General features: G+C 45.9%; 1 protein-coding gene across 3 annotated transcripts in view; it reads right to left on the bottom strand.

Moving 5' to 3' along the window:
- P2RX4 (purinergic receptor P2X 4) overlaps nt 1-13,950 on the bottom strand; it is a 36,216-nt gene extending 22,266 nt beyond the window's left edge. For all 3 annotated transcript variants that reach the window (XM_036755235.1, XM_036755226.1, XM_036755209.1), the window contains exons 1-5: nt 13,749-13,950; nt 6,900-7,047; nt 1,142-1,213; nt 903-975; nt 9-105 (exon numbers count right to left, since the gene is read on the bottom strand). In XM_036755235.1, the coding sequence (XP_036611130.1) occupies nt 9-105; nt 903-975; nt 1,142-1,213; nt 6,900-7,047; nt 13,749-13,882 (524 nt within the window). In that variant the 5' untranslated portion in view covers nt 13,883-13,950. The remainder of the gene's footprint in view (nt 1-8; nt 106-902; nt 976-1,141; nt 1,214-6,899; nt 7,048-13,748) is intronic.
- Nucleotides 13,951-16,164: the final 2,214 nt, after the last annotated feature.

Raw genomic sequence — 16,164 nt, 5'->3', positions numbered from 1 at the left:
TGACTCACCGGGGCACGTAAGTGTCGTCCTCCACCGGACACCAAGCCATCACCTCACATGTCTTCACGTGATCATTAAAGTCAACACATTTTCCAGTTGCCACTCCTGCAGCAGGGTAAGGAGGTACAAGGAGACAAGAGCCTTACCCCAGTGTAAACACCCCAGCTTCCCCCCATTCTCCACTATTTGATCCATGGGCACCTTAATGGAGTCTAATCTTCTCTTGTTTACAAACCAAGCAACTTTAACCTGTAAAGATTTGGGCATTGGCATAAAATCCAGCTGCATAATGGCATAAGGTCTCACAAGAGAGTTACTTATTTCTCAGTGCAAATAGATACTTCCTGGGGTATGAAAAAATTGCAGAGGGCCAGAGATCTAGGTTATTAAGTGCTGGTCTAGGGAATCCTGAAAAGTTCTATTCCCTTGAGTTTTTTCTATCAGAGAAGGGATGACCCCTACACTGAAGTAAGACCCATATGGGGGTGGCTAGGTGGTGCATTGGATAAAGCAGCAGCCTTGGAGTCTGGAGGACTTGAGTTCAAATCTGGCCTGAGACACTTGATGCTTACTAGCTGTGTGACCCAGGGTAAGCCACTTCATCCTGATTGCCTTGCAAAAAACAAACAAACCAAAACCCACATGGGTCTTATTTCAGCATGGGCTCACCCATTCTCTGAGAAAAAAACTCAAGGCCACTCTCCCCATTACAGAAGGTCAAATTGAGAGGGGCTCAATTTTCCAAGTGTTAGTGTCTGCTGTTCCAATCAAACCCTTCATTCTTATTGGAGCCAACAAAGAAAACATGAACTTTGAGACTGCTGGCATTCTCTAGCCAGGAATCACATATTAAGAACATCAAATAGATTCTATCAAGTGTACCATAGGAGGGAAGGGCATACCATTGCCATGGACATCAGTGGAGCCAGGAATACAGTTATCATCTGATGTACACACAGTTTCAGGATCTGGATACTGGAAAAGACAAAAATGAGCCAAAATTAGGCCCCATGTGGGTTTATTTTTGAAACCACACCCAGTGCCCACATCCTAGCCCCCACAGTGCTCAGAAGAATGAAGAATAAGGAAGAGGATTGGCATCAGTGGCCCGCTGGCCTGTTCAATAAGAATGCTTACCTACCTCGGCACAGGTGCCTTGTCTCTGGTTCAAGGTAGCAATGATGTTGGTCATGACAAACACCGCGTTCTCCTGCTGTAGAATGGGGAGAGGAAAAACAGGGATGTTGGCATACACCTATAGGCCACACAAGAAAAGTCAACCACCCATCCATTTAAGTACTATAGGCTGCTCTCAAGCGCCACATTGGAAAGCAACTCAAGAGTATTCTTGGTGATCTCTACCAGAAAGGCTCACCATTCAAACTGGCTTCTCAAAGGCACTTCTCCTTTTGGAGAAGTAAGCTGCTGCTCCTTTGCATAAGCCTTTACCCCAGGCACCCAAGTACCTAGGCTCAGAGCGATTGATCATCATGCCCAGCATGGTAGAATGGAGAGCAATTTCTTCCCAACCTACACATTTCTTTGGATATGCTGCCCCCAACTTTGCCCAACATTTTGGGTACACTTCATAGAACCTATTTAATGTTTTTAGTACAAGATTCCAGGTTGTATAATGACTGTAGGACCAAAGTCCGTGTTTTCTTTGTCAGGCTGGATATTAGCCAAGCGTTTCATCTTCTACCACAAGAAAAGTCTGAAAGCCTTTTCCTTCATCTCTCATCCTTTCCTTCATCTTTTCATCCTTTTCCTTCATCCAATGAAAGAGAGGGTTGAAATCCATTCTTTTCATTCACTCAAGTTACCAACAAGTGTTTGCCAAATATCTGCGTGTCTAACATTTAGTCTTTGCTTATCTCCTCCAGCCAGATCCAAATAGACCCAGGACTGGCCTGCATCATTCATTCTTTGGCTATTTAATCATGTTCACAGTACGTGGTATGATATTTTCAATTTGCTCTGTGTGTGTGTGTGCGTGCGTGCGTGTGTGTGTAAAGTTTTGCTTTATAAGCAAGACTTAAAAAAATGGCAAACCACTCCAGTATCTTTGCCAAGAAAACCCCAGATGGGGGTCATGAAGAGCCAGGCACAACCGAAACGACTGAACAACCACAACTCTCTGAGGCTGAAGATCATGCCATGCTACTTTGGGGCTAACAGCACCTAGGTGCCTGATACACTGGTGCAGAAGTGACCTGAGTGACATCCAGGAAACCAATCTAATGGCATTTTATTTTACATAAACCGACATTGATTAAATGGAAAACCATAGCTAAGAAGACAATTTAAAAAGAACCTATCAATAACAGACTTTTTTTTCTCTTCCAATGAGATATGACACCTTTGCCTATCACTGAACCCTGTCCTGTGGGGACAGGCAAAGGAATGCAAGAAGGATTTGTGTCTGTCTTTATGTTGTTGCTGAGTCATTTCAGTCCAGTTCAACTTTTTGTGACCCAATCTGGGATTTTCTTGGCCAAGATACTGGTGTGGTTTGCCATTTCCTTCTCCAGCTCATTTTTACGGCAAACAGGTTTAAGTGACTTGCCCAGGGTCACACAGCTAGTAAGGGTCTGAGGCTGGATTTGAACTCAAGTCTTCCTGACTCCTAGCCTAGCACTCTGTATCCACTGAGCCACCTAGCTGCCCCTTCAGTCCTTACACTGTTTAAAAAAAGAAGAAAGGATCTTAATAAAAATAAATTTAATTGGAAGGAAATGATTAACAAAGTGTGGCTGGAATATTTTGTAACAAAATTTGTATACTTTCTGGCCCCTCTTATTTTAATTCATAAGAAGGATTTAACATAGCCTTTTTACCAGAGGCTCCTGAAGAAAATGAGGTATCTAGAAAGAAAGGCATTGAGTTTTAAATAGATAGCACTACTAGGGTCATAGAGTTAGAACTGGAGGCACAATTGTTAGAACTGGACCTTAGTCCAAACCCCTAATTTTATTTCTTTTCTTCTTTTTTATTTTTTTCCTTTCATTTTTAAAGAGGGAATCTGATTTGCCTAAGGTCACATGAGGAAGACCAGGGGCAGAGAGCAGGGGCAGAGTAGGTCAGATCTTATTACAAATCCTAAAACACACAAGAGAGATACACTAGATAGACAGTAATTAAAACAGCAGAAAGACAAGATCAGGACACACCTAGACACAATGTAAAGTCCTGCCCCATCCTCCCAGACCACAATTTCAAGCTTTTGCTGAGTCAGGGGCAGATACCACTGGTACCTGTTCTCCTATGGAATTTCCATAGGGCAGGAGGCCAACCAGACCCCTCAATGTGAGGAGGGCTCTGAAATTTGCCTAGCTGTGGCATTCGAACAGGAGAAAATCCATCATGCTGGGGATTAGGGGAGGAACCAAACAGATGCCTTTCAATCCTCCGATTGAATTTTTTTTTTTTTTGGTTTTCAACATTTAATTTTATAAGATTTTGAGTTCCAAATTTTTTCCCCTTCCCCCTCCCCAAGTTGGCAAGCAATCTGATATAGGCCATACATGTACAATCATATTAACCATATTTCCACATTAGTCATGTGGTGAAAGAGGAATCAGAACAAAAGGGAAAAACCACAAGAAAGAAAAAAAAAACAAAAAAAAAGTGAAAATAGTCTGCTTTGATCTGCAATCAGATGCCACAGTTCTTTCTCTGGATGTGGACAGCATTTTCCAGTCTGACTGAATTTTCGGTCTGATTGATTTTAATCCTCAATCTGATCACTAGGGAAAGAGCAGATGGTTAGGAAGGCTGACAGAAAAGCTTGGGAATAAGTCTAGGGCTCAAATTAAAAAACAACAACGAGAAGAAAAAGGAGACTAAGAGAAATAAAAATGAGGTTAGGTAACTAGAAAGTCATAACACAATAAAGCAATATTATGCCGGAACAAAAAAAGATCTGATAATAGTATCCCAAGACAGAGAGTGACGAGAAAATCCAAGAAAAGGAAAGAGAAAGCAGGTCTTCAAATTCTAGGAGACCAGGACCAGCACAAAAACTCTGGAATGGTTCAAAAGGGATGTAAGATGATTAAAGGAGGAAATAGAGATGGAAATTGGGATTAAAATTAGGGAGGAAATAAGTTTGCTGAGAAGAAATCTATTAAGACAAAACAAAAGACTAGGTAATATGGAATGTCGGAATCTCGTTAGGAGAGAAAATACAGGCTCTGAAAAAAGAGAATGACAGATTCAGAAAAACACAGATGTAAAATTTGGATTCAGTCAAAAGGCCACACTTAAGGATCTAGAAGGCCACATGTGGCCTCAAGGCCACAGGTTCCCCATCCCTGGTAGGCAAAGAAGGAATAGAAGGGCTAGAAATAGGTAGTAGGGGACATGAGAAACAGGGAGAAGTCCTGCAGATCTAACCTTTAAAGTTGATTTGTGAGAAAGCCAAAGAATCTTTAATCCCATCAAGAATGGAGAGTCTTTCTATAATCCATAAAGCGCCACAGCTCAGACTGGCCACAGGAGGCACCACAGCTGTGTATTGCTTTAGAACAGTTGTGATAGAAAGGTCAATATTAATAATGATAAGACAGAGCGACCTTTTCCATGGCAATTTAAGGTTTGCAAAGCACTTTCCATACGTTCATTCATTTGACCCTCACAACCCTCTGGTGAAGTGGGGCCTACAGGTATTGTCATCTCTACTTTACTGAGTAAAGGGACTTACCCAAGGTCATATGAGCAGGATTCAGACCTAGGACTTCCTGACCTCACATCCAGCATTCCACCCACTATCCCATGCTGCCTTTCTAAAAGGAGACTTGGTAGATCTTATATTCTCAGAAGCAGGCTACAGTCAAATTAAGTCGACCAAGCATTTATCAAGAATCTACTAGGGGCACTTAGGTGGTGTAATGGATTGAACACCAGCCCTGGAATTAGAAGGACCTGAATTCCAATCTAGCCTCAGACATTTGACACTTACTAGCTGTGTGACCCTGGGCAAGTCGCCTAACCCCAAATGCCTAGCCAAAAACAAACAAAAAAAAGAATCTACTATATATTCTAGACACTGTGCTAATCATAGCAGCTTCATGGTAAGCTGTAATATCTGCAGATAACGTTGAGTTCTCATAGAAACAGTGTGATCTGTGGATGCCGTGGCCATCTAACCATGATGCTCATTTTAATTCCCTTCATAGAACACTACTCTTCCCTGCTCTGGAGCCTTACAACTCACCTTCACACCTGAAGAATCCATTATTTCATCGGGGGGGGGAGGGGGGGGATATTACCCAAATGACTGGCATCTGAGATCCCAACCTTCCTCACTTTTAAGAGTTTCTGTGGCCAAAAAATTAGTCATCTGGTATCTAACCAGGTAATAAGACTGCCACCTCACCAGGGAAGTCCTCAGATAAAAGATATCTGATCAGGAGGACCAACAGCTTTCTGTTCCTAAGAAGGTTGATGGAATACCAATAAGCATGAAGATGGGAGGATTTGCAAGACTCCAAGTAATTTACTTTTCCATATTTTTCTTTGTATAATTTTAAGTCTCCCATGAGATCTAAGCTATGTATTATCAATTCATCATGATTTGATTGATCCAATGGATGAAAGTGCAGGTCCAGGACTGGCCCCCCACCCCCGCCAAAAAAAAATTCTTCCATCACAGTCCTGAGTTAATCATGGCCACTTATCTCCATTTGTTCATGCTTGTGATGTAAACCATATGGAGCAAGGAGTCCACGTTTCTGTTGTTCTAAAGAGGTGATAACAGTCATTAAAAGCTGTGAATGGTCAACATTTGCTTTAGGACTTTTATTCCAACGAAGAGATCATAGCTTAGGAAGGCCACTCCCTAGACAGGAACAGCCTCTTGCTCACATTGGCTTTTAAAAATTATTGATATATTGATAAGCTCAACGTATAACTTTCAAAGCTGTCCTATTTGCTGGTGTTTCTTTCTGGCCTTTTCTCGTTCTCTTCCATATATCTTTTTAAAGTTGTTTTAGCATCTTTTTTCTTTTGCTTTTTGTTATTCTATCCTTATCCTCTCTTTTCCTCCTACTCACTCCCATTAGGGAAAAAAAAAGGAAAATAAAACCTTTGTAACAAATACACAGTCATGCAAAACAAATTTCTATGCTGGCCATGTCTGAAAAGGTCTATCTTATTCTGCATCTTGGGTCTATCAGTTCAGGAGGTGGGTGGCAGCATCAATCCTAGGGAATAACAATCCTGAGTCTTTCAAAGTTGTTTTCTATAATATTTTTGGCACTGTATACATTTTTTTTCTGGCTTGCTTCCTTCACACTTTATACCTTCACGTGTCCCATCTTTCTTGGTCAGTTTCCTTCTCATCTCTAATTACTATCAAAGTTATTAGTCTACAAACGTAATTCCTTGCTGATACATAATATTGTTCCATATTGGGGCAGCTAGGTGGCATGGTGGATGGAGTGCCAGCCCTGGAATCAGGAAGACATGAATTCAAATGTGGCCTCAGATACTCACTAGCTGTGTGACTAGCAAGTCACTTAACCCTTTTTGCCTCAGTTTCCTCATCTGTAAAGTGAGCTGGAGAAGGAAATGGTAACCACTCCAGTATCTCTGCCAGGAAAACCCTGGAAAATCCAAATCCTGTCCATGACACATTCATTTGAACTCTCCGATTGCTAGACATTCTAAATTACAAAAACACTGATTTGCAACAGTGGGAGGAGATTTCCATATCAGGAATTCCCCACGCACTAACAAAAATCATATGTCCAGACCAGAAAAATAAAAAAAAAGTTTTGTCAACAGGAACTTAGAATGTCTATGGCGTAATAACTATTAAATCACAGCTGCAAAGCAAACAAATAGGAGACCTCAAGACAAGGCATGAGCACGTGAAAGGAACAAGGTGTGAAATGGACCTGAGCCGGGACCACATAATCCGCCACGTCCCAGATCCGGGGCCCCAGGTCAGAGGTGTTGGTCAAGGCCACACCTTTCATCTTGGTGGTAACGGAGCTGATGACTGAGTCACTTATTTGGTAGCCTTTCTGCCACACAAACACCCACCTGTAAAACAGAAAGCTGATTAGACAAGCAGCTTTTCAGCAGGTCTTTGTACAATGAGGTTGGGGCTTTCTACTCGTTGTCACGTCGTTTAGATTTAGGGGTTGGAAGGGACCTTGGAGATCATTTGTCCAAAGTCCCTTCTTTTAGAGACAAGAAAACGAAATGAGAAAGGAAGTGACATAATTAGAAAAGCTGTTGTTTAATTCCGGGTCTTCTGACCGCAAAGCCAGATTTTTTTCCTAGATCTACGAAGAAAGCATTTCTATGTGTCAGGCCCTGGGGATACAAATGGGAGCAATGCAAACAGTTCTTGCCTTTGAGGAGCTTACATTCTAGTGGAAGGAGATGACATATAAAGGGGAGCTGGAAGGGGGAGAAGCAATTCTAGAGGATATGGGATGAAGATAGCTGGGAAGTGCCTATAGAGGCCTAGTACAAGGTAAAGCAAATGCTCCCCTATCAGACTCTGGTGGTCCAGTCAGTGCAAGGTTATGGGAGATGGGAAAGAGGAAAGATGATGACCGTTTGTCCAATCACTTCAGTCGCGTCCAACTCTTCGTGACCCCATTTGGGGTTTTCTTAGCAGCGGTACTAGAGTGGTTTTGCCATTTCCTTCTCCAGCTCATTTTACAGATGAGGAAACTGAGGCAAATATGGTTTAAGTGACTTGCCCAGGGTCACACAGGTAGTAAGTGTCTGAGGCCAGATTCGAACTCAGGAAGATGAGTCTTCCTGACTCCAGGCCTGGCGCTCTATCCACTGTGTCTCCTACTGGCCCCATGATGCCTGTAGTACAGACAGGTAATAAGCTGTGCAGACAGCTCATTGCCTCTAGGTTGCTTCTGATACCTAGGGGCTGAAGGCCTTCCATTTCATGGTCATTTAATGGTTATTTGGTTGAATGCCAGTAGTGCCTACTATGCTTGATCTGCAGGAAATCACAAAAATATATGAGATAATCTCTGGCCTCAAGGAATTTGCACTCTAGCAGATCCTGGATTCCATCTCTCCCTTTCACATGAAAATGCTTGTTTTCCTGGTTTGCAGGAGCGGTAGAGGAAGCAGCTGAAGAATCCTTCTCTCCTCTGGAAACTGCCATCCCCCAGGCACAGACCCTGATCACCTCAAACCCCGGTGATTGCAGTACCTGATGGTGGGGGGATGAAGCCTGTCTGCCTCGGGTCTCTCCCCACACCTGTTCCTCCCCCATTCAGCCACTAAGTGATCTTCCTAGAGCACAGCTCCAAGCATGTCATTCCCCCAGGATCAAATATAAACCCTCCATCTGACTTCTAAAACCCTTTATAACCTGTCCCAGAAGCAGCAGGTGGCACAGTGGATGAAACACTGAGCTTGGAGGCAGGGTGACCTGAGTTCAAATGTGATCCCAGATACATAGCTCTGTGGCCCTGGGCAAGTCACTAAAATAAGCAACAACAAACCTCTGTTTGCCTCAGTTTCCTCAGCTGTAAAATGGGGAACATAATATCTACCTCAAAGCACTGTTGTAAAGATCAAATGAGAAAACACTTGTAAAACATGCTTAGCACAGTACTGATACACAGTAGGCACCATATACGTGCTTGTTCTTTTCCTTTTACTCCTCCCTGCCAAATGTTTTTTGCCCTCTCATACCTTAGCCTCCCCCACCCCCCATTTATATCTTGTAACATAGTTGCTTGGAGGTTGTCTCCCCAATTAGACTGTGAGCTCCCTGACACCAAGGACTTGCCTTATGCCTTTCTTAGCATATAGCAGGCACTTAATAAATGCTTACTCACTGATTTTAGAAACGTTGAGTATTTTTAAATTATCCTAGTTTTGAAAGTTTTCAACTAATCTGAAAGAAACTCTTATCAATCGATGTCTAACTACTAATTCTGAAAGAAGAGCTGCTGCCCAGTCTCTGGTCAGCCCAGAAAGGTGTCATCTCTTGAAGATATGTAGATGGCTCCAGGACAAGGGCAAAGGGTGGAGGCCCTGGAGCGATCCACCTGAGCTGGAGCTCCCATACCTGATGGGTGACCATTCCAGGCATGGGGGTCACAAGGGAAAAGTTATGAAGTTGGGTGATGGAGTATCTTATGTGAAGACCAGCAAAGACCGGGTCACAGGTTCACAGAGTACTGAGAGGGGAGTAGGTAATGGGACTGCAAAAGTAGGAAAGGGCCTGGCTGTGAAATGCTTTAAAAGCCACAAGATTGCATATTTGATCTGGGAGGTAATAGGGAGCCACTGGACTTTAATGGGGGGAGGAGATGACATGGTAGGGCTTTGGCACCAGACCAGAGGATCCGTGGGCGTGGAAAATGGCGTGAGTTCGGGAAACCAACCAGAAGGCTATCACAGTTACTTCAGGTCACTTGTGACCAGCTGGGGGACGGTGGAAGGGAGAGAACCCTTTGAGGGGAGTGGTTTTAGAAAAACTGGGCAGTTTTAGGGAAACAATTTTTCAAGATTAAGTGACTATTGCTCTAAATCGATGAAGCAAAATGTTACCTTTTCCCTTACCCTGAATTCTATACCTTGTATTATATCATACTGTGAAATTTTCTTGTTTGGGAATCCTGTAAATGTTACTTCAAAATGTCTTATGAGGAAGAGATGTTCAAAGGCATGACAGACTCTGCCAGTTTGGACAGTTCTCTCTACAGAAGAATAATGCCTACATTTAGAATAATGGTAAGTCAATAAACATTGTTCCTGGCAGGCTTCTGCCTAAACTCCAGAGTACGATATTTATGTTTTTTGCTTTGACAACCAGAAGGAAAGCTAAGCTATCCTTTTCAAACCCTGACTGCAGGGGAGGGCAACAAAAGCACTGATAACAGATGACAAACATCAGTAAATTTTTGAAGTAATAAGAGGACTACAAATTGCTGTCTTTGACAAGAGAACTTTCTGATCCTAATGCTATAAAAACTGATAGGAATTCATATTTTGTTTCTCTTTCTGGGTTACTTCTATCAGTTAAACCTCAGGATGAGTTTCAGTCGAATGGCTAGGTTCACTTGGTCAGGGCAAGAACCTTCATATTTTACCATCACCAATTAAAAGCCAAAATGCAGCTGGGAGTGTATGGCCTCAAATCAATCATACTTGGGCCATACCATGATGGGCTACTGAAAATGACAGGATTTGGGTCTGGGAAATGCATTTTGGAGTTCCTTTGCTCACTGACTTTAAAATGACTACTTCTTGTCCGAATTCAAGATATATACAGAACTGTCTGAAGTATATTCTAAGAAAAGTCATTCTCCTATAGATAAACAGTCAAAAGGTATGAGTAGGCAGGTTTCAAAGGAAGAGATATGTTATCAACTGCCATGTGAAAAAAATGATCCAAGTCACTGATAAGAAATGCAAATATTAAAAACTCTGAAATTGTACCTCCTGCCCATCAGATTGGCAATGATCCAAAGAAGAATGTAACAACTGCTGTCAAGGCTGAGGCAGGCAGGCAGTCCAATCACTTTGGAAATATGTATACATCACTAAAATCTATACCACCCTGAGGCTGCTATCCCAAGGAGATCAAAGGCTGAGGGAAAGGACCCCATATGTACACAATTAGTTTATAAATAACACTTTTTTGTTGGTATAGGAAAGAACTTGAAACAAAGTAGGTGCCCATCATTTGGGGAATAGCTGAACAATTTATGTCATATCAGTTAATCAGCAAGCATTTATTAAGTGCCTACTATATTCTCTCAGCACTGGAGATACAAATTTAAAAAAAGAAACAATCCCTACCTGTAAGGCATTTATATTCTAAAGGGCAAGACAGGTACCTACGTAAGTATGTAATTCTAAAATATGTGAACATAATGGAATATTTTTGCAATTATATTCTGGAATATAATTGGTATATTATTTCATGGGATATAATAAGAAATTAAAAAAAGAGAGCTTTAGAGATACCTGGGGAGACTTGTATGAACTGATGCAGAATGAATTGAGCAGAACCAGGGGGACAATTTATACATTGACTGTAACAGGTAATCTGATCAACACAAGGACCAACCATGACTCCAGAGGATACATGACAAAACCTGCTTCCTATCTTGTGTCAGAAAGATGATGGGCTAAGAGTGCAGAATGAATCTATATTTTTGACTGTGACCAATGTGTGATTTTGATCATTTACAAAGAAAGGATTTTATTTTTAGCTCAGGAGAATTATTGGCGGTGGAGAATGATAGCGATGTAAGAAAGAAACATTAAAATATAGAATATAAGAAAGCAGAAGGAATTTCATAAAGGGACACAGTGTGGTAATAAGCTAAATTTAACATATACTTAAAATAATTTGTAGGTAATATTCATGATTTCATATACAATCCTATTTTTGTTTTTTTTTTGTATGTGGAAATGTTTGTCAAGCTTATAATAATAAAAAAAATAAAATTTAGCCCTAAAAAGCTGTTTTCAAGAGAATCATTGAGTGTGGGCATGGGCTTTGCCAGAGCCAAAGAATCATTAAGGAGAATTAATCCGGAAATGTAATTGGAGAATAGAAATGTCCCCCCCCCCCCACCTTGTTTTCCCTGAAGATTTTTGACTGGAGGAACTAAAGTAGATAGAAGGGATTAAACCAAATTAAGAATTTTATCTTTGACCTATAGGAGCTTAGAGCTCTTCTAGGAGGGACACAGACAGATTTCAGCACCTGCTCACACCGGACTGAAAAGCCACAAGAGGAGAAACTGTCAAGGAAGTAATTCATTAAGTCCCACCCAGGTGGGTGCCTTCGTTCACTTTCCTGGACTCTGGTTTGGGAGAACAGCTGGGTGCCCAGCTCCGGCATGTGTTAGACCAGCTAGAGAAACATTCTCGAGCAAAACGGGCAAAGTTCTCTCTGAAGCACAGTCTGTATCATTGCTCAAATCCAATCGATGGTCAAGTCCTTTGTATCCTTAGAACATTCCACACTCCTCTGATACCCCCGTTGTACATCATCTCATGCCTAGACCATTGCAATAGGTGCTGGTGGGTCTGCCTGTCTCCAGTCTTTCCCCAAGCCAGTCCATCTACCACTCAGCTGTCAAAATGGTCTTCCTAACATACAGGTCTGATCATGTCCCCACCCTCCCACCCAATAAATACCGGCTCCCTATCACGTTCAGGATCAAATATGAAATCCTCTGTTTGGCTTATAAAGCCTTACCTGGCTGGCCCCATCCTACCTTTCTAGTCTTACCTAGTCTTCGGTCCAGTGACAATCAACAAACACCAATCAATCAATCAATCCATAAACGTTTATTAAACGGCTGCTACGTGCCAGGCACTGTGCTAAGCGCTGCTGTTCCTGACCATCTCCCGGCTCCTGGCATTTTCTCTGGCCGTCCCTCATGCCTGGAAGGCTCTCTCTTGACCCCAGATTTCCCTGCTTCAAGTCCCAGCTAAAATCCCACCTCGTGCAGGAAGCCTTCCCAACCTCTCTTGATTATTGCTTACTTCTCCTGTATAGAACTTGTGTGTCCCTAGATATTTGAAGGCTACCTCCCACCTCGGACTGCAAGCTCCTCGAGGGCAGGGACCACCCTTTTGCCTTTGCCCTCAGCGTCCAGCACAGCGCCTGGCACATGTTATTGTTCAGTCGCTTTGGTTCACTCTTCCTGACCCCATTTGGGGTTTTCTCGGGCGAAGGTACAGGAGTGCTTTGCCATTCTGCCCTCCGGCTCATTTTACAGATGGGCAAACAGTGCCGAACGGGGTTTAAGTGACTTGCCCAGGGTCACACAGCTATTAAGGGTCTTGAGGCCGGATTTGAATACACAGAAATAAGCACATAGTAGGCGGTCAATGATTGGTTGCTCCAGAACATCAGCCGTTCAGGGAGTGAGGAGGGTGGAGGTGAGCTATAATGACAGCTCAGGCTGGGGACACAGGTTTGGGGGAGCGGGGACCCTGTGAAAGTGGCGGGAGAGAAGGAGGAAGAAAGGCAAAGCTAAACGTCTAGAATAGCCTCGAGGGGTCGTCAGTATCCCACAGCAAGGTAAGGTGCGAGCTGATCTACACGTGACAAGTCCAGCTGAGAATGAGGGGTGCTGGGGGGTGTCCTGGGGGAGGGGGTGGGGCTGAGCCTTGGGCAGGGAAGCTTTGGGGTGGGGGCGCTGGGCTGCATAACCCCAGGGGACGTCGGGATTCAGGGCTGGGGGGGGCGGGGATGAAGATTCACCGCGGGGACCTCGGCCCCTCCCCGCATCCACGTGGTTGCACAAAGCTAGGCTCCCTCCCCACCCGCCCCCTCTCCTGCTCCAGCGGAAACCCCCAATCATTCGCCCCCACCCCGGGCTGTCGCTTCCTCCGGCGCCTCCCACTCGTGACTCCCTGGCGCCCGGAGAGGTCGCCTCGGGAGAAGGAAGAGCGCCCCAGGGATGGAAGGGGGGCCCCCCACCCCCTGTCCTGGGCTGCCGCAGGGGGCGTGGCCAAGACTCTCCGCGTTAACCCTTTCCTTTCCTCCCCGTCCCCGCAGGTCTCTGGGCGCACCGCAAGGGGGCGCCCTCGGGCCGGGTCCCGGGTGGTGGCGCTGGTCCTGCAGGTCCCGCAGGGTCTGTCGGGTCGGGGGTGGTCGCACGCCCGAGCCGTTCCCCGGGGGCCGCGGGGCCGCGCGCGCGCGCACCCACAGGGGGCGGCCGCGCGCGCTCCAGCTCCTCCCCCGCCCCCCGCCGCCGCCTGAGCCCGGGGCGCGCGCTCACCCGATGACGTAGGCCAGGATGATCAGCTGCACGCCGCGGTTCATGAGCCCCACTTTGCGGCTGCGGATGAGGACGATGCGCGGCGTGTGGTACTCGAAGAAGAAGCTCGACAGCGCAGCCGCGCAGCCCGCCATGGCCCGCCGGGCTCGGGCCGAGACCCGCGTCTCCCGCCTCTCGCAGCGGCGGCTGAACCGAGCGCAGGCAGAACGGCCCGGGCGGGGCGGGGCCGGGGAAAAGGCCGTGGCGGCTCCGCCCAGCACCCCGCCCTCGCCCGGAGCCGGAACCGCGGCCGCCCGCGTAGACGCGGACCCTGAGCGCGCGAACACCTGAGGAAGTCCCCTCCCCGGGCAGCCTCGGGCCGCTCAGAGTTAGAGACCCGGGTGGGGGCTTGGTGGTGGTGGGGGACTTAAGCTTGACCTGGGCCCCTGGATGTGGGGGCGGGGCGAACCTGCGATCGTATCTCTGTAACACTCCCAGCGTGGGCTCTCCCTCCACCGCTGCCCAGCAGCTACTGACTTGTAGCTGACACCCCGGAGAACTTCCTGCGGCCCCTGAAAATGACCAGCCCCGGGTCACACGGCCAGCCGGGTCAGGGACAGGATTCGAACCCGGGACTACTGTCTCTGAAGCATCCGCCCTGTCAGGGGCTGACACAAGCTCCCTTAAATACTAGCATCCTCGTCCACGTTTAACCGGCTCACGGCGGAGGCCGGGGTTAGGGTGGAGGCCATAGCCGCGGACTGGAGTGGGGGATGAACCCCGAGTTTGTCATGGGACCTTCGGGACCATCCAATCCAACTCCTTATAGTGAACTGAGGGATGAGCCTTCCTTCCACTCTGTCTCTTGTCTATGTCTCTGTCTCCCTCCCTCTCTCACCCCCCTCTCCCTCCCTCTCTCACCCCCGCCCCCCTTTCTCTCTCCTCCTCTCTCCCTCTCTCCCCCAGCTCCTTCATGAAGGGAGTTTACATACAAGGAGTTCCAATGAAATCACAGCTCCAGCCTCTCCCCTCCCCCCAAAGTTCCTTCTGGATCTAACTTCTCTCGTTTCACCTATGAAACCTGGTGTGGGGTGGATGCTGCGTGACTTGGACACCTTGAAAAGCGCCCTTAAGCCCGGCTGGGTTTCCCTCCCCTCCGCATACATTGGAGATGCTGATAATGGCTCCCTTTTGCAAAGAGCTTGTATAAAGCGTTTTGGCTACAGGAGCCACCTCCTCCCAGCTCGCCAAAGTCAGTACTCGGTTTCGTCTTTTCTCAGCGGCATCCGGTTGCTAAGCACCTGATCTCCGGGGCTGCTGAGGAGGGTGGGGTTTTTCCTCCTGTTAGCTAAGAGGCTCCTAGGGGCCGGGGCCTGGAAAACAGGTGTAGCTAATTTGTTAAACTAACCCCAATTTCTAGGCTAATGGAGAGGTAACGTTTGTCCATTTTTACAAGCACTTCTCAGAAAAATGCCCCTGGAATCTGATTTCTAACCCATTTGTGACTAATGGGTAATTTATCTCATGGTAGTTTTGGTGGAGAAAGGACCCCGTGGAGGGACTTTAGGCCAGATGTGCCCCCCTTAATTTATATAGGGAACGTTTCTGCCACTTTCTTTAGTTAAGCCATTTAAATACAGGTGTGATTGACCCTTAATGTAGCTCTGTTTATTAGCCTCTGAGAGGACACATTCCCCTTTGGCTGAGGTTAGAACCAGTGGGGGCAGAGGGACCCCCTAGGAGATGCTCAGACCCAGAGTATGCACTCCCTCCTATATATAAGCAATGTTGCCACTCCCTCTGGAGGACATAATTTCTTATTCATTTAAAGCTTCGAGGATGGGCTGCTCCACCCTAACTTATCCAGCACCCAGCCGCTATCCAATGGACAAGAGACAAGCTTCTGAAAGATTTTTTAATTGGCCCAGGTTAGAATTATCTCATGACTGGAGAAAGATGTTGCCGCCTGGTCCATTTAAGATTATACCATGGCAATCCTTTTTCTGGCTCCTGCCAAACTCTGCCCCAGACTCTGCCCAGGTGGATAAGCCCACTGAGCCTGGGGGCAAGGGCATAGCCTAGAGATGGGGCTCAGAACAGTCTAGAAGCCTGGGCTGGAAGGCGTTCTTCTACATCTCACTGCCATCTTATGCTACACAATTCTAGCCTGCCAATTCTGCAAGGAAGGGCCCTTAGAAACTAAAATGGTGGCGTTGGAGGGAACCTTGGAGCAGAGGATGTTAGAGCCAGAGGAGAGAGAATCTAGTCCAGTTTGCTCATTTGACAGCTGGGGAAGCTGAGGCTCAGAGAGGGGGAAGGTGGCTTGTCTGAGGTCATGCCAATATCAATGACAGAGTCCTCTCTACTAGACTATAAGCTCCTTGAGGGCAGGACTGTATTATCATGGCCTCACAGGACTTAGAGCTGGAAAAGGACT

Source organism: Trichosurus vulpecula, chromosome 1, assembly GCF_011100635.1.
Source record: "Trichosurus vulpecula isolate mTriVul1 chromosome 1, mTriVul1.pri, whole genome shotgun sequence".
NCBI lineage: Eukaryota > Metazoa > Chordata > Mammalia > Diprotodontia > Phalangeridae > Trichosurus > Trichosurus vulpecula.
The sequence above is the reverse complement of the archived record's forward strand: the minus strand, read 5'-3'. Positions and strand labels throughout refer to the sequence as shown.